The 23,140-nt window shown below is 52.3% G+C and overlaps 1 protein-coding gene across 1 annotated transcript in view; it reads right to left on the bottom strand.

The window, feature by feature from the left end:
- Nucleotides 1-23,140, bottom strand: part of LOC129462622 (uncharacterized) — a 154,158-nt gene that overhangs the window by 121,821 nt on the left and 9,197 nt on the right. Inside the window, exons 5-10 of the mRNA XM_055242744.1 lie at nucleotides 20,873-21,038; nucleotides 20,660-20,794; nucleotides 18,815-18,995; nucleotides 13,126-13,265; nucleotides 7,046-7,149; nucleotides 5,777-5,942 (exon numbers count right to left, since the gene is read on the bottom strand). Of these exons, the coding sequence (XP_055098719.1) occupies nucleotides 5,777-5,942; nucleotides 7,046-7,149; nucleotides 13,126-13,265; nucleotides 18,815-18,995; nucleotides 20,660-20,794; nucleotides 20,873-21,038 (892 nt within the window). The remainder of the gene's footprint in view (nucleotides 1-5,776; nucleotides 5,943-7,045; nucleotides 7,150-13,125; nucleotides 13,266-18,814; nucleotides 18,996-20,659; nucleotides 20,795-20,872; nucleotides 21,039-23,140) is intronic.

Raw genomic sequence — 23,140 nt, 5'->3', positions numbered from 1 at the left:
CACTTTGGGAAGCCAAGGCAGGTGGATCACCTGAGGTCAGGAGTTCGAGAACAGCCTGGCCAACATGGCAAAACCCCGTCTCTACTAGAAATACAAAAGTTAGCCAAGCGTGGTGGTGCACGCCTGTAATCCCAGCTACTTGGGAGGCTAAGGCACAAGAATCCCTTGAACCTGGGAAGCAGACGCTGCAGTGAGCTGAGATCGCACCACTGCACTCCAGCCTGGGTGGCAGAGCGAGACTCTGTCTCAAAAAAAAAAAAAGAAAAGAAAAAAGGCACTCCATGTGGCCCACCACTCAGACGCCCAGCTACCCTCACTCCAGGGCACTGAAGACTTCAACGAAAAGAAGGCAAACAGGCGGGGGTTCAGGACAGAGCTGCTCCCCACCCCAGGCACCTGGGAGAAATCAGACAAACAAATCTGTTTCTTTTTTTTTTTTTTTTTAAGATGGAGTCTTGCTCTCTCATCCAGCCTGGTGTGCAGTGGTCCCATCTAGGCTCACTGCAACCTCCGCCTCCCGGGTTCATGTGATTTTCCTGCCTCAGCCTCCCACATAGCTGAGATTACAGACACGTGCCACCACGCTTGGCTCATTTTTTTATTTTTAGTAAAGCCGGGTTTCACCATGTTGGCCAGGCTGGTGGTGAACTCCTGACCTCAAGTGATCTGTCCGCCTCCGTCTCCCAAAGTGCTGGGATTACAGGCATGAGCCACCGCGCCCGGTCTACACCAACAAATCTTAATAAACACACTGTGTTCACTACAAGCCAGACTGCTGATAACATGTCACACACGTTGCCTTTCTTATCATTCCCATTTTGCATATGAGGAAGCTGAGACACAGAAACGGTAAGGAACTTGCCTCAGGTAGCCCAACTGTAAACAGAACTGAGATTTAACCCAGCAGGGTCTGGCTCCCAGGCCAGGAATGATCCCAACACTCACTGCTTCTCAAAATGCAAATTCTGGGCTCACTCTAAAATCCGGCCCTGGGGCACTGGGTGTGAACAGGGGTCTCTGTGCTAGACCCACGCCACTCCAGAACAGGGACTGCTTGGCAGCTGTGGGAAATAAAATCTCTGCCTAGCTCTGTCCCTTTTTTTTTTTTTTTCTCAACATGGAGTCTCACTCTTGTCACCCAGACTAGAGTCCAGTGGCACAATCTCAGCTCACTGCAACCTCTGCCTCCTGGAATCAAGTGATTCTCCTGCCTTAGCTTCCTGAGTAGCTGGCATTACAGACGTGTGCCACCACGCCTGGCTAATTTTTGTATTTTTAGTAGAGATGGGGTTTCACCATGTTGGCCAGGCTGGTCTCGAACTCCTGACCTCAGGTGATCTGCCCGCCTCAGCCTCCCAAAGTGCAGGGATTACAGGGGTGAGCCACCACACACCCGACCTGCCCAGCTCTGTTCTTTCTTTGGATTCTTGACTCTTCACCAGGTCTGTGTTACTATGCTAGGGTGTGAGCACACTGTGTGAAGGTGTGAGCATGAGCATCTATGTGTGTGCATATTGGTGTGTGCTGTAGAATCCCAGTGCTTGTGGGTGTGTACGTTCCCACGTGGGTGTGCAGGTGTCTCAGCGCACTCAAGTACCCTAGTATGCATGTATTTCCTGGTGGATGCCTGTGCACACGTGTCCCCATGTGCGCATCTCGTGTGTCCCAGTGGGTGTGTGCATGTGTCCATGTGTCCAGGTGCAAGTGTGTGTACTGTGTGTCCCTTGTGTGCCCACGCACAGCCCAGTGTATCTTGGTGTGCCTGTGCATGTGTCCAGGTGTGGGTGGCTGTCTCCACACGTCCCACTGTGTGAGTGTCCTATTGTGTGTATGTACATGTCCTGCCATGTCTTCACATGTGCATACACTGGGGTGTATATCTGCATCTCCAGGTATGTGAGTCTTGGTGTGTATGCCTCAATGTGTGTGTGTGTGTGTATGTGTGTGTGTGTGTGTGTCTTGACAGGTCTATGGTGTGGGTGTGTGTCCCTGCATTTCCCCATGTGGGTGTCCTGGGAAAGCCTGCCTCAGTGTGAGCCTGCATCAGTGTGTGTACACGATCCAGCATGTGTGTGCATATCCCTGTGTGTTTGTGTGTCCCTGTGCCTTGGTGTGAGCCTGTGTCAGTGTACGTGTGGGTCTGTGCATGTACACATGATCCTGTGGGCGTATGCATGTCCCAGTGCAATGGGTGCCTGCTTCAGTGTGTGGGGGCTGTGTCGCATGTGTGCACACGTGCGCTCAGGATGTGTGTGTGTGGGTCTTGGCATGTGCATCTCACTGCATGTTTTCTTTGTGAAAGGACAGGGGTGTGTGGAGCCTGGAAAAAGCACATTCAATGTTTCCCTGTGTTCGGGCAAAGAAAACAAAGCTGTCTGTTTTCTTAATACACAGCAGGGCAAATGGGCTTGGCTGGGAGGGCAGGGGTTATAAAAAGACTAAGAAGCTCTCGGCACATGGGAGGGGCCGCCTGCTGGAGGTTCCCGCCTCTGACTGCTGTGCCCAAGAAAGGCAGCGGGGGCACAGACAGGGCAGGCTCGGGCCTGTCCCAGACCAAAGCTGGAGCCAGAAGCCTGGTCACGCCCTGCAGGGCTGTGGGGCAGGCTGGTGCCACTTGGCTGGCAGCCCAGATCTGTGAGCCATTTCCGGTGGCTCCACCAGGACTACTGGGCCAGCATGAGGCCTGGGTGCTGAGCAGTCCAGACAGTAATGACCCAGTTGGTTCTGTGTGCGGCTGCCCTGGGGATGCGCCCAGAAGGGCCAACCTTCCCCGTTTTCACAAAAACTAGAAACCACGTCGCAAAGACAACAACAAAGAATTTTGAAAGAAAAATAAATTTTAAAAAAAATGGAAGGAGAAAAAAAGAACAATCTAAATGCAAAAATCTCTAAGGAAGGCTGACTCACACTTCAGCTAAAAGTCTGTTTAAAACATTCACTCTTTTTCATTTTTAAAGATGGAAAAATAAAATTATTTTCAAACCTGTGACCCTTATTAAGCTGATTTCACTTTTCCAACATGATCCTAAAGCTCAGTCATCATGCTCAAACCAACCCTCCCTGAAAAGGTAAGAAAACGGAACTGGGAGAAGATAAGACAGGAAGCGCTGGGACCTCGGGGAGATCAAATACCAGCTACAAAGCATCAAGAAGCCGCACTTCGCCAACATGAAGAACTTTTGTTCATCGAAACACACCATTAAGAAGGCCGGATGCAGTGGCTCATGCCTGTAATCCCAACAGTTCGAGGGGTTTGGGAGGCCGAGGCAGGCAAATCGCATGAGGTCAGGAGTTCGAGATCAGCCTAGCCAACATGGTGAAACCCCATTTCTACTAAAAATACAAAAAAATTAGCCAGGCCTGGTGGTGTGCATCATAATCTCAGCTCCTCGGGAGGCTGAGGCTCAAGAATCACTTAACCCGGGAGGTGGAGGTTGCAGTGAGCTGAGATCGTGCCACCGCACTCCAGCCTGGGCAACAGAGCGAGACTCAGTCTCAAAAAAAGTAATGATTAAATAAATAAATAAATAAAATTATTCCGAAATAAAAAGTTCATTAAAATACTCTCTCCCTGCTTGCCCCTCACTCCCCACTCCCCACCCCCCTCCTCTCCCCAGGTTTCACCAAGCCAATGCATTCCCAGAACCTGCCAGGGCTCATGCAGGGCCTTGCTGACTCAATGACAGAACAAGAAAATATGGCCCAGAGAGGCATGAGCTCTGGCCTGCAGCTGGAACATCGCATGTGAGGCAGGGAGAGGAAGCTTCTGGGCTCCATGAGCCGATGGATGCCACCTGCTTGGCTCAGTGCTGTGTCTCAGACTGATGGCAACAGCCACTTCCCTCCGCACACACCATACGATTCACGTGGTCTGCAAGGTCACTCTACAAAATAGTCCCATTGTCCAGACGGGGAAAATTGAGGCCTGGGAAAGTAAAGTGCCTTGCCCAAGGTCCTGCTGGTGAGAAGTGGGGCTGGGATCTGAAATAAGGAAGTCCAGATGGGTTTGTGCTCTTAGTTACTGCACATGAATCGAACATATGTACAAATAAACGAGTGAAGGGAGGAAGCGGGGAGGGGGTAAGGGAGGAAGATGGGAGGGGGGAAGGGAGGAAGGGGGGGAAGGGAGGAAGAAGGGAGGGGGGAAGGGAGGAAGACGGGAGGGGGGGAAGGGAGGAGGAAGACGGGAGGGGGGGAAGGGAGGAGGAAGACGGGAGGGGGGAAGGGAGGAAGAGGGGAGAGGGGAAGGGAGGAAGAGGGGAGAGGGGAAGGGAGGAAGAGGGGAGAGGGGAAGGGAGGAAAAGGGAATGGGGGAAGGGGAAGGAGACAGACATTCCCAGGGAGATGGGCTAAGCCTAGGGCAGGTCTTGGGTGGTTCTGGCATCCCTGGTGGCCAGCGTGTCACCTGCTAGGCTGTGAACTGTGGGTGATGCCTCTGGACCCAGTCTGGCCCTGGCTCTGAGTGAGTACCTGATTCTTGTCTGCTGAGCACAGCCAACCACACAGTCTGCCTGGAACAGCCCCACCTCAAACCCTGGGGTCAGGGGCCAGAAGGCAACGGCTCCCTATATTCCACCTGGAGGGACAGCCAGGGCTGGACCAGCTCCAGGGGCTCTCAGATCCTGCTAGGGTCCATTCAACCAATGCAGGGCGGGGTGGGGGGGGGGGTCTCTGATGTCCCCAGGGACCCCAATTGCCCAGCACCAGCTGTGTCTTCACTCCCGCTTCCCCACCGATGCCATCTGACTTGGCACTCACTATTAGCCAGGACAAGATAGGGAGTGACAGGTGACACCCCCCCTCCCAGCCAAGTGAGGACACGCCCCAAGGTCTCAGGTCAGAATCGAGGTGAAGGGCAGAGCAGCTGCAATCCTTTGGGAAAGCTGCCCTACCTCTTTGGGCCTCCGTTTTCTCACCTGCAAAATGGGGTTGATAAGAGCACGTACTTCATAGAGACACCTCAAGAATTAAATGAGACCTTCACGTATCAGAAGAAATTATTGACATCATCTTACACAGATTTCCTAATCTCCAGACTCATTAAATATGTGTGTTTATAAAAATAGCTCTGATTTCAAGTGCTCAGATTTCGTGCCAGACACCAGGAGAACCACTTCACACACAGCATTTCATTCCTCACTATAAGCCCAGGATAGAGGTACCACTTCCATCCTCCTTTTAGAGATCAGAAAACAGTCAGGCATGGTGGCTCACACCTGTAATCCCAGCCCTGTGGGAGGCTGAGGCGGGTGGATCACTTGAGGTCGGGAGTTCGAGACCAGCCTGGCCAACATGGCAAAACCCCGTCTCTACTAAAAAAAGACACAAAACTTAGCCGGGTGTGGTGGTGCATTCCTGTAATCCCAGCTACTTGGGAGGCTGAGGCAGAAGAATTGCTTGAACCCGGGAGGTGGAGGTTGCAGTGAGCTGAGATCGCACCACTGCACTCCAGCTTGGGTGACAGAGCAAGACTCCATCTCAAATAATCACCATCATCATCACCATCATCATGAGAAAAGAGACTCAGGAAGGTTAAATCACTTGCCTGGGATCACACAGGTGGGAAGCACATTGCTGACCCTTGAATTCGGAATTCTCTGATACCAAAGGTTCCCTTGAACCTGCCCCAGAAACCCAGGAGGATTGGCGGTCTGGCCCCCCTCTGCTGATCCTACGAGGCGCTGGCACAAAAGAACTGATCACCTCCCCTGCATCTAACCAGCAGCCAAGCCACGGAGGGGGACACCGGGGCCCCGGGTGGGGTGCAGGGACTCACCAGCAGCATGTGGACCATAGCATCTGTAGGCTGTGGGAGGAAGGCCAGGGATGAGAGCCACGCCTCCGCCTCATCTGCCTCCACCTCCGCTGATGTGATGAGTTCCTTCATGAGGCCCACACAGTGCTCTGTCCCACAGGAAGGCAGGGCGTCCAACAGTGGCTGCCTGAGATCAAGGTGACCCACATGTGCTGAGAGCCTGCAAACCTCATCTCACCGAAGTCACCCGAGGGTAAACTGAGGCTCAGAGAGGTACAGTGCAGACATGTCCACCCTCACACCTTGGGAGGGGCTGACCCGGGTCTGGGACCTCACAGCCTAGCTGAAGCCTATGCTCTTAGCACAGCAGCACCCAGCCCAGATGCTGGCAGCTCTACCCACCCAAGAAACACTGGTTGGGGAAAACACAAGCCACACCCAGTGCACTGCTGAAACCCACCCAAGCAAATGTCACCGAGTAGGGGTAAAAATCCCTAGCGGAACAGGAACCAGCAATCAACAAACAGTCTCTAATTTAAACCTCGAATACTCAGCACAACATCAGGACATTTATTTTTTCGTTTTTTGTGAGACAGGGTCTCACTCTGTCACCCAGGCTGCAGTGCAGTGGTGCGATCACACCTCACTGCAGCCTCCACCTCCTGGGCTCAGGTGATCCTCCCACTCAGCCTCCCCAGTAGCTGGGACCACAGGTGTTCGCTACCACGTCGAGCTAACTTTTAAATTTCTTGTAGAGACGGGGGCATTGCTATGTTGCCCAGGCTGGTCTCAAACTCCTGAACATAGCCCTGAGCTGACTGAGTTAGTGCCTCAGAGATTCCCCTCTGAGACTGGGAGTCTCTGTACCCGCCTTACTGGCCCCAGATCAGCAAGGTCTGGGTGGTAGATTGCCAGCCCTGCCCAGCACCCCCCAGCTCAGACTCTCCACGCCCCCGGCAGCAGGGTACCCTAGGTGCATTGGAATGCTAATTCCAGCAAGAGGGTCCCTGTCTGGGGAAGGGAACAATGGCTGTCTTTATTCACCAGGCCCTTCAGCTTCTGGTCTCAGGCAGCATCGAGCTTGGTCCCCGTGGGAACCTCCAGGCTCCCCACTTAATCTCCTTCTTGGCACACATTCTCGGACTGAAGGACAAGTCAGTGTCGTGGGGACGGGATGAGGCATCAGTGTCCATCCCTCACTGGGAACGCGGGACAGCACGAAGACTCCCTTAACCCAGGGATGCCCCCAGCCAGCTCCTGGTCCATTCCCCACCCGGAGAGGGGCCTTACCCGTTGTCTCGGCATTTGAAGGAAGAATGTCGCCAGAGTTCCATCAGCTCACCCCCAGAAAGGCCCTGGAGCTGGGACACGAGTGTCAGGAACAAGTCCATGGCCTGGGATTCAGAGACGGCAGCATGAGACACCCAGTGGTGCGGGGGATGCCCAAAGGTCACCTCACCCGCCCCCTGCCTGCAAGCACACCCATGGGGAAAGTGGGAAGGAGCTGCTACCTTCCCCCAAGGTGTCCTGAGACCTAGTGAGATGAAGCTCCAGGTTTGGCTTCTCCCTCATTGTACTCCCAGCCCCTACAAGCACACAGGCTGGCTCATTTTTCTTTAATTTAGCACGTATTTATTGAGCACCTACTATGTGCCTTGCATTGCACTCAGGATATGGCAGTGAAAGAACAGGCATAGTGTCTGAATCTGTGGCATCTAATAAAAGCCCAATAAATGTTCACTATGATTGTAATATAATTATTCTAATTAGTCTTAGCATATTTCAAATATTTAGTGAGGTGGCAATCTTTTCCTATATAACAGATATACTTTTTTTTTTTTTTTTTTTTTGAGATGGAATCTCACCCTGTTGCCCAGGCTAGAGGGCAGTGGCGCAATCTCGGCTCACTGCAACCTCCACCTCCTGGGTTCAAGCGATTCTCCTGCCTCAGCCTCCTGAGTAGCTGGGATTTACAGGAACCTGTGACCACGTATGGCTAATTTTTTGTATTTTTAGTAGCGATGAGGTTTCACCGTTTTAGCCAAGATGGTCTCGATCTCCTGACCTTGTGATCTGCCCCCCATCGGCCTCCCAAAGTGCCGGGATTACAGGCATAAGCCACCGCGCCTGGAGCACTTTTTTTTTTTCTTTTTTTTTTAGAGACAGGGTCTCCCTCTGTCTCCCAGGATGGAGTGCAGCAGCACAGTCACATCTCACTGCAGACTCAACCTCCTGGGCTCAAGCAATCCTCCCACCTCAGCCTCCCGTGTAGCTGGGAATACTGCTGCGCATCACCACACTCAGCTAATTTTTTTGTATTTTTCATACAGATGAGGTTTCACCAGGTTGCCCAGGCTGGTCTCAAACTTCTGGGCTCAAGTGATCCTCCCACCTTGGCCTCCCCAAGTGCTGGGATTACAGGTACGAGCCATCACGCCCACCCTTTTCCAGTATTTCTAATACAAAGAATTGTTTTATACAATTATTAACAGTGATGGCTAATAAAGGACATTATAGGGGGTGCAGAGAGCCCAAAACTCACCAGAAATAAAGGACTCTACTCAGAGAACAGCCCCTGGGTTTAGGGGATGTTTAAGTTTGGAAAACCTTCCCTCCTGGTACCCCTGTAGTCTCAGGCTCACTGCATTGGCCTGAACCCAAAGCCACAGAAACAGCAACAACGTAGGAGCCAAGTCAAGCCAGGTCCCAGCTGGAGCAGGGAGCAGGGAAGCCCCCATACTTCCCCCAGGCTTGGCCAGGGCCAGGGCTGAATCCCCCACCCACCCAGGGGTCCTCCGAGGCTGGGACCTGCTTCCCTGACCCTGGGCCTCCTTGCCATGTGTGGCTGCGATGGAATCCCTGCACACGCAGCTCGATCTCAGCAAGACGCAGCCTGCAAAACAGGCCCTCACTGGTCACTCGGCCCACCTGCCAATGTGTCTGCCCACCACAGTCCCGGCAGCCTTCCCCAAATGTACCTTCTGTGGGCAGAGCCAGTGGCAACCCTCAGCTCTGTCTTTCCTTCCTCTGGCAGGACCCACAAGCCAGCCCCTGCTGCAGGCTAACTGCCACCATTGCAGCTGGCCCTGACCACTGGTAGCCTAAAAGACTCTACTGCCCAGTTTGGGGCGGCTATCCAAAAAATTTCAGGTCCAGGCCTTGCTTCCTTCCTTCCTAATGGGCTCAGCCGCCTTTCCCTCTGGCTGGTGGCTGCCTTTCCCCGACTGCCCTCGGCACCCTGAGTTCGGAACACGTGTGCAGACAGGCACCTGGGGATAGTGCCTGCCCGGGACCACTCCTCCTGCTCTGGGCAAGCCTCTGGCCACAAGTGTTACCCTGACAATGGGCCTTTCAGATCCAGGCATGACAGCAGGGATCATTAGTGGCTCATCCTGGTTTCCCTCCACTGGAGGAAGAAGAAATTCAAAGGTAGAAAAGAGGGCAGATCTAGGCAGGCTACGGATGGAGGCAAAGGGTCCAAGGCTCCTGCCTAGAAATCAAATCCGGGGCCTGGCGTGGTAGTTCACGCCTATAATCCCAGCACTTCAGGAGGCCAAGCTGGGTGGATCACCGGAAGTCAGGAGTTTGAGACCAGCATGGCCAACATGGTGAAACTCTGTCTCTACTAAAAATACAAAAATTAGCCAGGCATGGTGTTACACGCTTGTAATCCCAGCTATTCAGGAGGCTGAGGCAAGAGAATCACTTGAACCAGGAGGTGGAGTTTGCAGAGAGCCGAGATCACGCCGCTGCACTCTGCACTCTCCAGCCTGAGCAACAGAGTGAGATTCCGTCCAAAAAAAAGACAGACAGACATGTAGATCGATAAGGAAACTGCCACCCCCATCACCACCAATAACACACGAAAATAGTAATAAGGCTGGGTGCAGTGGCTCATGCCTGTAATCCCAGCACTTTGGGAGGGTGAGGCAGGCGGATCACTTGCGGTCAGGAGTTCGAGACCAGCCTGGCCAACATGGTGAAACCTCATCTCTACCAAAAATATAAAACTTAGCTAGGCATGGTGGCGTGAGCCTGTAATTCCAGCTATTCAAGAGGCTGAGACAGGACAATCACTTGAACTCGGGAGGCAGAGGTTACAGTGAGCCAAGATCACACCACTGCACTCCAGCAAGACCCTGTCTCGAAAAAAAAAAAAATTGTAAGAACAACTACGCCACTAGTTACTTAGTAAGGAGCCTTTACTATGTTCCAGGCACTGATCAAAGCTGACAGAGAAGGAAAGTGACACTCAAAGTGTTTGAGTCAGGGCAGGTGGCCGCATGCTGCTTAGTAGCAGAGGAGAGACTTGAACCCAGGGCACCAGCTCCTAAACCCACAATCTTAACCAGCATCCTATACACAATGGCTTAAAAAAAAAAAAAATCCTGATTTATATCGTTTGCTGATTCCCATGATGTAAATACATCCACCATGGTCGATTTCAAGCTACCAACACGCAATTGCTAAGGACAGACCTAGGAAGAAACGCACCTTAGCACATCATATCATATTTCTACCATACGGTTACAATAAACATGACTAACCTCTAATGGAAAGACAATAGTAAAATGTAGTAAAATAACCACGTAGTCGTGGTTGGGAGTACCTAATACCTTTGTTTCTAATATAATTCATTTTATTTGATTTTTTAATTTTTCTTTTTTTTTTTTTGGAGAAAAGTCTCACTCTGTCACCCAGGCTGGAGAGCAGTGGTTTGATCACAGCTCACCGTAGCCTTAACCTGCCAGGCTCAAGCCAACCTCCTGCCTCAGCTTCCCAAGTAGCCAGGACCACAGGCATGTACCACCATGCTTGGCTTATTTTTTTGTAGAGATGGGCTCTCTCCCTGTGTTGCCCAGGCTGGTCTCAAACCCCTGGGTTTAAGTGATCCACCCACCTCAGCCTCCCAAAGTGCTGGGATTACAGGCATGAGCCACAGTGCCTGGCCACAACTTAATGTTTAAAACAGCAGTGTTTAACAACCAGCCTGCAGGACACCTGGAAATCTACTCACCCGCTCTTGTGAGCCAGTCCTATTCTGCCACTGTCTATGCCATTTCGTGACTGTACACAGTCAGCCCTTAATAAACACCTGTAACTCAAACTCCTTGTTCTCGGAACACCCAAGATTGGTGATAAGTCATGCCCTCTCCCAGGCATCCTTCCTGGCAGCCTGGAGAAGTTGGCCCCGCTGGCTCCCTCTGTCTGTCCCCTCCCATCCCCAGTGCACCCTTGCTTCCTCCTCCTTTGTTCCTTAGGGATGCCCTTGGCCATCCCACCCTCTGCCCCCCACATCGAAACTCTGGGGCCTCTCTATGGAGGGTCCGACTCGGGGGTTTGCTTTCTTTTGAGCGCTGAGTCCTGGTTTTATTTCCAGACTGAAAAACAAACCTTGTCTCCTGCCCACCATCAATGGGGAGGGGCAGAGGCATTTCAAGCCAAAGCTCGAGAGGTCTATCCCCCTGGCAACCCAGGCAGGCCCTCAGCCCTCCCGGGGGCCCAGGAGCTGCTTGGTGTGCACCGATGTGTCCCTGCAAAGCCATTTCTAGCAACAGGGTCCTCAGCATTTCACCCCTCAGCCCAGGGGACCTCCGCAGTGGCAGTAACTTCCTTTTCAATGCTGTAAGTAAAAGACAGCCGCGCAGTGCCCTCTGGGGCTAGCACCACCAGCATCCAGAAGTGGAGATCCAGGCCCACAGCCCTTGCCCTGAGCCACCCCTGCCAGGGGAAATGTCCAGTGAGGTGGTCAGGGTGCTTCTGGGGCCAGATGAAGAATGCAGTCCTGTCTTCCCATTAAGCCATGAGGTTCGGCAGTGCAACGGTTAGAGCACAGGCCACAGCACAGCGGTCCCCTACTGGTGACAACTGTGCTCCCCAGGGCCATCTGGTTGCCGTGGACTGCAGGTGGGGATGACAGTGGTATCTAGTGAGGAGAGGCCAGAGATGCTGCTAAACATCCCACATTGCACATGACAGCCTCCCCCACACACTCCACAAAGAATGACCCAGCCCTCAGTGTCCACAGCACCCAGGGTGAGAAACTTACAGCACTGAAAATTACTTGCAGCATTGAAAAGGAAGTTACCCTGCTTTGGGCCAGGCTGCCTGGGTTAACAGCCCAGCTCTATCACTTACTAGCAGTGTGTCTTTAAGCACATTTCGTAAACTCTTCAAGCTTCAGTTTCCTCATCTGTAAAATGGGCACAATGATACGAATTTCAGAGATGATTAAATTAGGTAACGCAAGTGAGGCCCTGGAGCTTATTGTCTGAGCATACACTAAGTGCTCAGTTAAACTGTAAAGCCTTGGCAGCACGCAGTGGCTCACGCCTGTAATCCCAACACCTTGGCAAACTGAGGTGGGAGGATTGTTTGTGTCCAGAAGTTCAAGACCAGCCTGGGCAACATGGCGAAACCCTGTCTCTACAAAAAACACAAGAATTAGCCAGGTGTGGTGGCATGCACCTGCAGTCCTAGGTACTCTGGAGGCTGAGGTGGGAAGATCACTTGACCCGGGGAGGTCAAGGCTGCAGCAAGCCATGATTTCACCACTATATTCCAGCTTGGGCAACAGAATGAGACCCTGTCTAAAAAAAAAAATCGTAGAACATTGAATGGAGGCCCCCAAAAAGATATGTCCATGTCCTAAGCCCTAGAACTTGTAAATTTCCCTTATTTGGAAAAAGGATCTTTGCAGATGTAATTAAATTAAGGATCTTGAGATATGATCATTCTAGATTATCTGGATGAGTCTTCAATCCAATGACACATCACTTTCCTCCCCCAGGGACTGTACCATGCTAAACCATCTCTCTCGTGCTTTCCATCTTACATGTGGGTTCAGGGCCCTCTCTCAGAACAAGACTGGTGGTGAGGAGAACCTCATCATCACAGCACAGCCTCAGGACCTCAGATTCTTGATGATAACCAAGGAAGGAACTGGCCATAAGTCTCAAAGCCACATTCACCTCCTGACTTGAAACAGCCAGGAGTTTCGGAGGAGGCCTCGGCCACGTGTTCCTAACTTTGTTGTGGGAAGTCCTCAATGCTGAGGCTCAGATGTGGCTAGGCCTGGGAGTTTAGACTGTGAGTCAACAGGACAGTTGTGTGTTCCTAGACGGAGGAGAAAAGGCTTCCCCTGTGCTCACATCCAACCTGGGCTGGGGCACTGGCTTGGCATACACCATCTAGATTTCCTTTCTTCTGCAACCAGGCACAGTGGTGCAGTGCACAACCTACCCAACCATACATGGTTTCTGATATTAAATATCTGAGAGGATGGGCCAGGATATGCGCAGGAAGAGGAAGGTGTCCTAGGGACTCAGGGCCAAGAAAGACTCTGGCCTGGGGCTGGAGAAGCCACTCACCTCCAAGCTAGTGGTCTGAGCCAGGCACAGCCTCCTTACTAATGTGGCCGCGGTGGCCACCATGGCCTGGGATGGTGTCTCCTCCCACTCATACACCAGGCTGCTTGGGGTCATGTCTTCATCGTCTCCATCATCTGGATCTGAGATGGGAAGAGGTGGATGGGATGACCATATGGGGAAAGGCCAGAGTGAGCTAGAAAGCCCTCTGGGAGTTGCCCCCACCCCCGCCAGTGCTTCCTTCAGCACGTTTCAGGCAACAGGTAAGAGGGGTGTCTACGAGGGAAATCATGGCAGCGTCATTGCAAACAGCCTAAGATGGGAAGCACCTATGTACCCACCAGCGGGGGTTGGGCAAACAAACTGTGGCCCACTCACACCAGGGAACACTGAGTATCTTTTTTTTTTTTTTTTTTCTAGATGGAGTCTCGCTCTGTGCCCAGGCTGGAGTGCAGTGGCATGATCTCGGCTCACTGCAAGCTCCGCCTCCCAGGTTCACGCCTTTCTCCTGCCTCAGCTTCCCGACTAGCTGGGACTACAGGCACCCACCACCACACCCAGCTAATTTTTTTGTATTTTTAGTAGAGACGGGGTTTCACCATGTTAGCCAGGATGGTCTCAATCTCTTGACATTGTGATCCACCCACTTGGCCTCCCAAAGTGCTGGGATTGCAGGCGTGAGCCACCACACCTGGCCAACACTGAGTATCCTTTAACAGAAACAAGTCAGCAGGACACACCCTGCCTTGTAAAGATCTCCAAGCCATTGAGTGACCAAGGCAAGATGCAGAACAATGTATGGTGCAAAAATAAAAACAGACCACTCTGTACCTGGCACAGAGGCTCATGCCTGTAATCCCAGCACTTTGGGAGGCCAAGGTGGGTGGATCACCCAAGGTCGGGAGTTCGAGACCAGCCTGGCCAGCATGGTGAAACCTGTCTCTGTTAAAAATACTAAAAATTAGCTGGGCATGGTGGCAGGCGCCTGTAATCCCAGCTACATGGGAGGCTGAGGCAGGAGAATTGCTTGAACCTGGGAGGCTGAGGTTGCAGTGAGCTGAGATCGCTCCACTGCACTCCGGCCTGGGCGACAAGAGTGAGACTCTGTCTCAAAAAAACAAAACACAACAAAACAATCAGACCACCCAAACAGACACAGTTGCCTATGTATCTGTAAGTACACAGAATTTGTCTGGAAGAGTATACTGGAAGCCAGGAATGGAGTCAGCCTCTGGAGAGGGGGGACTCATTTTAACCGTGTCCTTTTGTACCATGTCACGCATCACCTTGTCAAAACAATACATCTTAATCTCTCTCATGCATTCTGTCCTGTGATTGCTTCCTAATAAAGATGGGTGATGGCAGAAACTGCCCTCTGCTCTGCACAGGGCCATGGTGTTAACCTTTCCTGAGCCCCTCTTGGACCCCCAAACCTCAGCCAAAGACCTACCCTCAAATCCACAGTCCACACTTCCCTCAGCTTCAATGCTCCTTAGCAAAGGCGTGTGCCTTCTAGATGCTGTCCAACACCATCTGGCTGCCTGCAGGCCTGGGCACCCGCTCTTGCAGTGTCTGGCTTCACACAGGTGCACACATTCATCCTTCTAATCCTCAGACCTCTCAGCCCCCCAGGTGCCTGGGACACACAGAGGTCGTTCCTGCCCCAGGGCCTTTGCACTTCCTGTTTCCTCCCTGAATGCTCTTTCCTGCATCTTCCCAAAGCTGACCTTGTCTTATCCTTCATTACTTTCTCAGAGAGGCCCTCTTGGCGCCCCTGTCTAAGTCACTGGCTGTCATACAGTTGTTTAATTTCTTTCCTGACGTGGATCACAGTCTCAAGCCACTTTGACTAGGTTTCTTCCCCATCAGTGGTTTCCCCCTCCCAGGAGGGTGCCAGCCTCAGGGTGACAGGAATGGAGTTGACCATGATCACAGGCCTGTCCCCAGAGCCCTGGCAGTGCTTAGCACACAACAGGTGCTCAGACAAGCATTTCGGGTAAGCATGAATGAAAACACACTCCTGATGACCTGCCAAGAATCTGCAAACCTAAGGAGAATTCTCCCACAACAGTTGGGAACCAGATGACTCCAACCCAGTGAGGAGGACAGGGCCAAGCCAGGACCATGTGAGCCCAGTGCGGAACTTCAAGGACGGATAAAGGCTCATTTCCGAGTATGCCTTTGGGATCAGGCCCTAAAGAATGGGGCCAGGATGATGTGAACCATTGGTCACAGAGGCCACGTGCCAGGTGCTTAGCTAAAGGCAGTGATGATTTTCTTTTCTTTTTTTTTTTTTTTTTTCAGAAGGGGTCTCACTCTGTCGCCAGGCTGGAGTGCAGTGACGCAATCACAGTTCACTGCAGCCTCGACCTTCTGGGCTCAGGTGATCCTCCCACTTCAGACTCTCAAGCAGCTGGAATTACAGACACACACCACCATGCCTGGCTAATTTTTTTTGTATTTTTCACAGTGATGGGGTTTCGTCATGTTGCCAGACTGGTCTCAAACTCCTGGGCTCAAGCAATCTGCTCACTTTGGCCTCCCAAGGTGCTGGGATTACAGGCTTGAGCCACTGTCCCCAGCTGACCATTTTCGGTAACTTTCCCCATATCCTATGGGGTAAGGGGTGACCTACCCATATATTTACAGCTAAGGAAACTGAGGCACAGAGAGAAGCTATTGGCCCAAGTCACACAACATAGAGTCAGAATTTGAATCCAGTTCTGACTACAAAAGCCTCCTGGGAATGACAATGAAAATATGAAAAAACTCCTCTGTACAATGGAATATTATTCAGCAATGAAAAAGAAAAATTCCAATTCATGCCACAACACGGATGAACCTTAAACACCATGCTGAGTGAAGAAGCTAGACACAAAAGGGCACACTTTATGACCCCATTTATATGAAATTCCAGAACAGGAAAATTAGAGGCAGACAGTAGTTGGGTGGCTATCAGGGTCTAGGAAGATGACGGCTAATGAGCACAAGGTTTCTTTCTAGGATGATGACAATGTTCTAAAGTGGACTAAGGTGGAGCACAGTGGTTCACACCTGTAATCCCAGAACTTGGGGAGGCTGCAGCAGGAGGATCACTTGAAACCAGGAGTTTGAGACCAGCCTGGGCAACATAGCAAGACCCTATTTCTACAAAAAATTTTAAAAAATAGCCAGGAAAGGTGGCGCACAGCTGTACTGGGGAGGCTGATGCAGGGGGAATCCCTTGAGCCCAGGAGGTCAAGGCACCATTGCATTCCAGCCTGGGCGACAGACCAAGACTCTCTCTCAAATTAAGTTGAAGGCTGGGCACGGTGGCTCGTGTTTGTAATCCCAGCACTCTGGGAGCCCGAGGTGGGCAGATCACCTGAAGTCAGGAGTTTGAGATGACCCTGGTTGTAAAACCCCATCACTATACAAACACAAAATTAGCTGTGCATGGTGGCACATGCCTGTAATCTCAGCTACTCAGGAGGCTGAGGCAGGAGAATGGCTTGAGCCCGGAAGGAGGAGGTTGCAGTGAGCTGAAGTCACGCTACTGCACTCCAGCCTGGGCGACAGAGCCAGACTTCATCTCAAAAATAAATAAATAAATAAAATAATAATAATAACAATAATAAAGGGGCCTGGCACGGTGGCTCACGCCTGTAATCCCAGCACTTTGGGAGGCCGAGGCGGGCAGATCGGACACCTGAGGTCAGGAGTTTGAGACCAGCCTGGCCGATATGGGGAAACTCCGTCTCTACTAAAAATACAAAAATTAGCCAGGCATGGTGGTGCACACCTATAATCCCAGCTACTCGGAGGCTGAGGCAGGAGCACTGTGTGAACCTGGGAAAGGAGGTTGCAGTGAGCCAAGATCAAGCCACTGCACTCCAGCCTAGGTGACAAAGCAAGCCTCCATCTCAAAATATAAAATAAAATAATAATAAAGTTGATTGTGGTGATGATGGATGTACAACTCTGAATATACTAAAAACCACTGAACTGTACGCTTTAAATGGTGAATTGTATGGTATGTGAATTCTCTCTTAATAAAGCTGTTAAAAAGGAGGAAAAAAATGAAATCTCATCCAACTCAGTGGGACACCGCTGGGTCCTGGCAGGCGTGGATGCCCCCAGGCACAGCTAGTTTCTGTAGCTGAGGGTCGGTGTGCAGGGAGGACAGACCAAGCTGGGATCCTAGAAGGCATCCCATGGTGCAGAGCGAAGTTGGAGAAATCCCAAGGTGCCATCTAGTGGGTTCTCCCCCAAGGAGTGCAGGGAGCCTGCCCTCCAAGGTAAACACAATTACCAGCCAGGGCTGCAGAACACACAGCAGGGGTTCAGGTCCCGGTTCTGCCTCTCACTCACCGTGTGACCTTGGACAAGTCATTTGATCTCTTTGAGCCACAGGTCACTTATCCGAAAAATTTAATTGGCGGAGCACAACAGTTCACACCTGTAATCCAGTAATCCCAGCACTTTGGGAGGCCGAGGTGGAAGGATCATTTGAGCCCAGGAGCTCGAGACCAGCCTGGACAACGTAGTGAAACCACGTCTCTACACACACATACACACACACACACACACACACACACACACACACAATTAGCCAGGCATGGTGCTATGCACCTGTAGTCCCAGTTACCTGGTGGGCTGAGGTGGTAGGATCACCTGGGCCTGGAGAGGTTGAGACTACAGTGAGCCATGATCAGACCACTGCTCTCCAGCCTGGGCAACAGAACAAGACTGTGTCTCCAAAAAAAAAAAAAAATTTAAAAATTTATTTATTTATTTATTTATTGAGATGGAGTCTTACTCTATTGCCCAGGCTGGAGTGCAGTGGCGTGATCTTGGCTCACTGCAACCTCCGCCTCCCGGGTTCAAACGATTCTCCAGCCTCAGCCTCCCGAGTAGCTGGGATCACAGGCACCCACCACTACTTCCAGCTATTTTTTGCATTTTTAGTAGAGACGGGGTTTTCTCCATGTTGGCCAGGCCGGTCTCGAACTCCTGACCTCAAGTTATCTGCCCACCTCGGCCTCCCAAAGCGCTGGGATTATAGGCGTGAGCCACTGCACGTGGGCAAAATTTTTATTTAAATTTAACTAATAACAAACAGTACCTTCCTAATGGGGCTTTTGATGAGAATTATATTAAATACATATAAAGTTCTCAGCGCAGCCAGTGGCCCACAGTAAATCCTTCCAAAATCCCAGCAGTAGGAATAACCATTCTTATTTCATTATTCAGGAAGACAACTGGTTTCAAAACACGGAAAAGCAATCCTCCCCCCAGACACAGGCCTCGCTTGTTTCTTTCTGTGTAAAATTGTAGGAGGGCACCAAGTCCCAGGGAATGCTATGTGTTAGCAGGAACTTTCTGGAAAATCAGGAAACCTGAGTCAGTTTGCCCCTAAAATGGGCAGGGGTGGCTGAATTTATGGTTGAGAAACAGAAGATTCCCTCTTCACCAAGGACATCCCAGGGAAAAGGGACTCAACCAAGCCAGGGCCATTTGATCTGAGCCTGCACAAAGAGACTGGAGAACCTTGTAGAAGTGGCTAACTCTCCTGATGACGACCATTTTCAGAAATAGGTCAGAGGTGTCCAAGCCGGGACAGAGGAATGGAGCCTGGGCCTGCCTGGGCCCCTCTGGCCAGACCCCCTCACACCACAGCCGGGGGGTGGCCACCAGGGAAGGCTGAGATCACCTGTGCCCGCTGGATCTTGGGGCATCTCGTGCAGCAGGCTGAGTGAGGAGAAGGTCTGCATCTGCACAGCGCTTGCCTTTGCAGACAGTGGCCCTGCGGCGTCCAGCTCTGTGCAGGAGGCCTCCCTCAGCACTCCGGCCTGGAAGCTCTGGACGCAGGTCAGGCGGGACGCCAGGACGGGCTGTGGACCGAGAGGGGAAGAGACAGCTCAGGGCAGGATCTAGCCATACACAGGAACCAGCTGGGACCAAGGGGAGGAGGGATGAGGGACACATCAGAGCTGCAGACCCCCAACCCCCTCTCAGCGAGGCTGGGGAGGAGACGCTGAGGGCTGCATCCCAGTGTCACCCACCCCTGGCTCGCCCGGGTTGTGGCAACATCAGCCCAGGCAAAGGCATACCGGAGATGACAAGGACGACGGGAAAGAAGAAAGTCTAGCAGACAGTGACCCCCAGGAGAGAAGTGATAAACCCTCAGTATGAAAACATTTCAGCCGAGCGCAGTGGCTCACGCCTGTAATCCCAGCGCTTTGGGAGGCCGAGGGGGGTGGATCACGAGGTCAGGAGATCCAGACCATCCTGGCTAACATGGTGAAACCCCATCTCTACTAAAAATATAAAAGAATTAGCCAGGCATGGTGGCAGGCGCCTGTAGTCCCAGCTACTTGGGAGGCTGAGGCAGGAGAATGGCATGAACCCAGGAGGCGGAGCTTGCAGTGAGCTGAGATCGCGCCCCTGCACTCCAGCCTAGATGACAGAGCAAGACTCCATCTCAAAAAAAAAAAAAGAAAACAACATTCGAATCAGCAGAGGCCCACCTCCACCTCTCAGATGCTGAGACTTTTGATAATAAGTCAGCATGAACAATGATCACTTCTCATCCTCCTGCAGATGTTTGGTATTTACAAAGCACTTGCCTCTTCAGGGAGCTGGAGACAGAGGTAGGGAGGAGGGCTTGGGGAAAAGGACAGAGGGGCGGGCGCAGTGGATCATTCCCATAGTTCCAGCACTTGCGGAAGCCAAGGAGGCAGGAACGCTTGAGCTCAGAAGTTCAAGATCAGCCTGGGCAACATAGCAAAACATCATCTCTACTAAAAATTTTTTTAAAAATTAACCGGGCATAGTGGTGTGTGCCTGTAGTCCCAGCTACTTGGGAGGCTGACGCAGGAAGATCACTTGAGCTCAGGAGTTCAAGATCAGCCTGGGTAACATAGCAAGACACCATCTCTACTAAAAATCCAGAAAAAAAAGATAATTAACTAGGAATGGTGCCTTATGCCTGTAATCCCAGCTACTCTCAAGAGGCTGAGACAGGAGGATCACTTGAGGTTAGAAGTTGAAGGCTGCACTGAGCCATGATCACACCACTACACTCCAGCCTGGGTGACAGAGTGGGACTCTGTCTCTAAGGAAATAGGTACATACATACATACATAAAATAAAATTTCTTGAAAGAAAGAGAAGGGAGGGGAAGGGGAAGAGAAGAGAGGAGGTAAAGGAAGGAGGACCAAGAAGAGAAGGAATTGGAGGAGAGGAAAGGAAGAGCTGAGGAGGGAGGAGGGAGGAGGAGGAAAAGGGAGGAGGGAGGAGGAGGAAAAGGGAGGAGGGAGGAGGAGGAAAAGGGAGGAGGGAGGAGGAGGAAAAGGGAGGAGGGAGGAGGAGGAAAAGGGAGGAGGGAGGAGGAGGAAAAGGGAGGAGGGAGGAGGAGGAAAAGGGAGGAGGGAGGAGGAGGAAAAGGGAGGAGGGAGGAGGAGGAAAAGGGAAGAGGAGGAGGAGGGAGAAGGAAGAGGGAGAAGGAGGGTCTGGGAGAGTAGCAGTCAGGGGCCTGGCCCAGCCCAGCACTTACGGCCACTCCAGGCAGGGCCTGAGAATGCAGCGATGAGCGTCCGCTGCGCAGGGAGCACCGTGCCAGGTCCTTTGTCTTGTGTAGCCAGTCCCCATGGCGCTGGTATGTGGTGGGACATCGGCCCAGGATGTCCACCTGGGAGGACAGGGTGGGGGACAGGTCAGCCTTCTGGCCACCTGTACCCCCCACCCCCTTCCCATCTCCTGGCCTCACCTCATCAAGGGTCTTGGGGCTGTGGGCCCCTGGGTGGCCCTGGAGGAGGCTCAGCACAGCACGCTTCACGTTCAGCACCCAGCGTGGCTCAGTGGGATGGGGACACAGGTGGGCCACACGCCCAGAGCACAGGATGAAGCGGAGCAGGTTACGGCCCAGGGCAGCACTGCGGGAGGGCGGACAGGGGTCAGGCGGGACCCTCCAGTGCCCCAGGCCGCTTGCAGACTGCCAGGGGCCACAGCAACCCTGCCTTCCTGCAGGCCAGCCCCCATGGGAAGCTCCCAGGGAACCCCACATCCCCCCCACCAGATAGCCTTTGTTCCCTCTGCAGCTGGGCTCTGGGGCAGCCAACTGTGCTCTGAGCCACCCCAGCCTTTTCACCTCTGGAACAAATGGACAGGTGTGTGAGACAAGTGTCAAAGAATAAAAGGCTGAGACTGCAAGAGCTGCCTGCATTCCAAAACGCCTCACTTAATCCCAAGGAGCTGAAGGCGTTCTGGATGTGCCACCCCAAAATACACCACTTGGGAATGTTGGCTTTTTTGTGGACCAGTCTCGCTCTGCTGCCCAGGCTGGAGTACGGTGGCGCGATCATAGCTCACTGCAGCCTCAACTTTGTAGGCTTAAACGATCCTTCTGCCTCAGCCTCCCGAATGCCTGGGACCACAGACATGCAGCCACCATGCCCAGCTAATTTTTCAACTATTTGTAGAGATAGATTCCCGCTACGTTGCCCAGGCTGATCTCAAACTCCTGGGCTCAAGCAATCATCCAGCCTCCACCTCCAAAGCGCTGGGATTACAGGCAGAAGCCACCGCACCCCAGCCTCTTGTCTATTTTGAACCAAGGACTGTATTTGTTGAGAAACAGCAAATACAGGGAGAGGCTTTCTCTGAACTGCCCTCTTCTGCCTAAAGACAGATCTTGCAAAAGGAACCTAATGTTCAACGCCGTCCAGGGAGTTTCATCCACCTGGGGAGAGCAGCTCTCATCCTAAGAGACATGGTGCAAGCGGACACCACACCCAGACAAACTTTATCCCACACTAGCACATCTCCTGCCTCTTCTTCCAAGGGTCCCTTCCTCTTTCCTAGAAACCATCTACTCCCCTCTAACTTGCCTCCCTCCCTCCTCCCCTTCCCCCGTGATAATGGTGTATAAGCTCCCAAGTCTCACCACTCCGGGGAGGCTTCACTCTTTCATTCCACGATGCCCCTGTGCGTATAAAAAAATCTACCTACCTCTTCTCCTAACATCAGTTTATTTCTAGACACAGCTATTGAACCCAGGAAGGTAGAGGGAGTCTTTCCCTCCCCTACAGATCCCACCAGGGAGGTAATTGTCATCCCTCCACCCACATTCCAGATGAGGAAACAGGCTCAGAGCAATGCAGCGTCTTGCTCGGGGCTCCAGCTGGGATTTGAACCCAGGCAGGCTGGCTCTGTAGTCTCAGGATGCAGAAACCCTGAACTGGGAGTGACTTGAGACTGTCATTGTTGAGACAAGGAAATGAGGTCCCGAGACGGGGGCCTTCTTGGGGGATATCACACAGCAAGTCAGGGAAGGAGCTGGCACCAGAATTCACCCAGTGCTCCTCCCGCCTGCCCTTCCCCTGGCAGAAAGGTGCCCGGGTCTGGTATCTGCAGAGTGAAGGGATAGGGAAGGTGGGAGGTAAGGGGTGGTGAAGTCCTCCTTCCCTGCGTGGAGGTAGAAGACAGAGATGCTCCAAGACGAAGGGGAAACTGCCAAGTCCCCAGACCCTACAGGCTATAGCAAGACAAAACCCTGGGGAACAGATGTGTCGCCACTTCTACCTTCCAGGGGGGCAGCTGTCACTCTCCAGCTCCAACTAAAGCCTGGAGGTCTTCCTAAGGCAGTCCCCTGGGTCTCAGGCCTTGATGGAGAGAAATGCTAATGGCACCCACCACTCCCAGAATAGCAAGTGTCAGTCTGGCCTCCAGGAAGTGACAACCCCTGGCCCCGCTGACTTAGCATTTCTGATGAGGAGCTGGGGGACAATAGTCCCCTTGGAGGAGACCCTCCCCTTGCCTTTCAGTGAGGATCTGTCTGTCCCTCAGCAGCATCCCCCATCCTAGACAAAGGCTTTATTTCTTAACAAATGAATTTGCAATAAAAACGGAAGAGGAATCTGCAGAGAAGGGGTTGTCTTCAGGCTGGCGGCCGCCCTGAGCTTTGAGGCCACTGAGGCCACTGTCAGGGAGGCCTGGGAAACAAGCCACAGGGAGAATCCCAGACTTGGCTGGGTCA

The sequence above is a fragment of the Symphalangus syndactylus genome, chromosome 14, assembly GCF_028878055.3.
Source record: "Symphalangus syndactylus isolate Jambi chromosome 14, NHGRI_mSymSyn1-v2.1_pri, whole genome shotgun sequence".
Classification (NCBI taxonomy): Eukaryota; Metazoa; Chordata; class Mammalia; order Primates; family Hylobatidae; genus Symphalangus; species Symphalangus syndactylus.
This window is presented reverse-complemented; position numbering and strand designations above follow the sequence as displayed.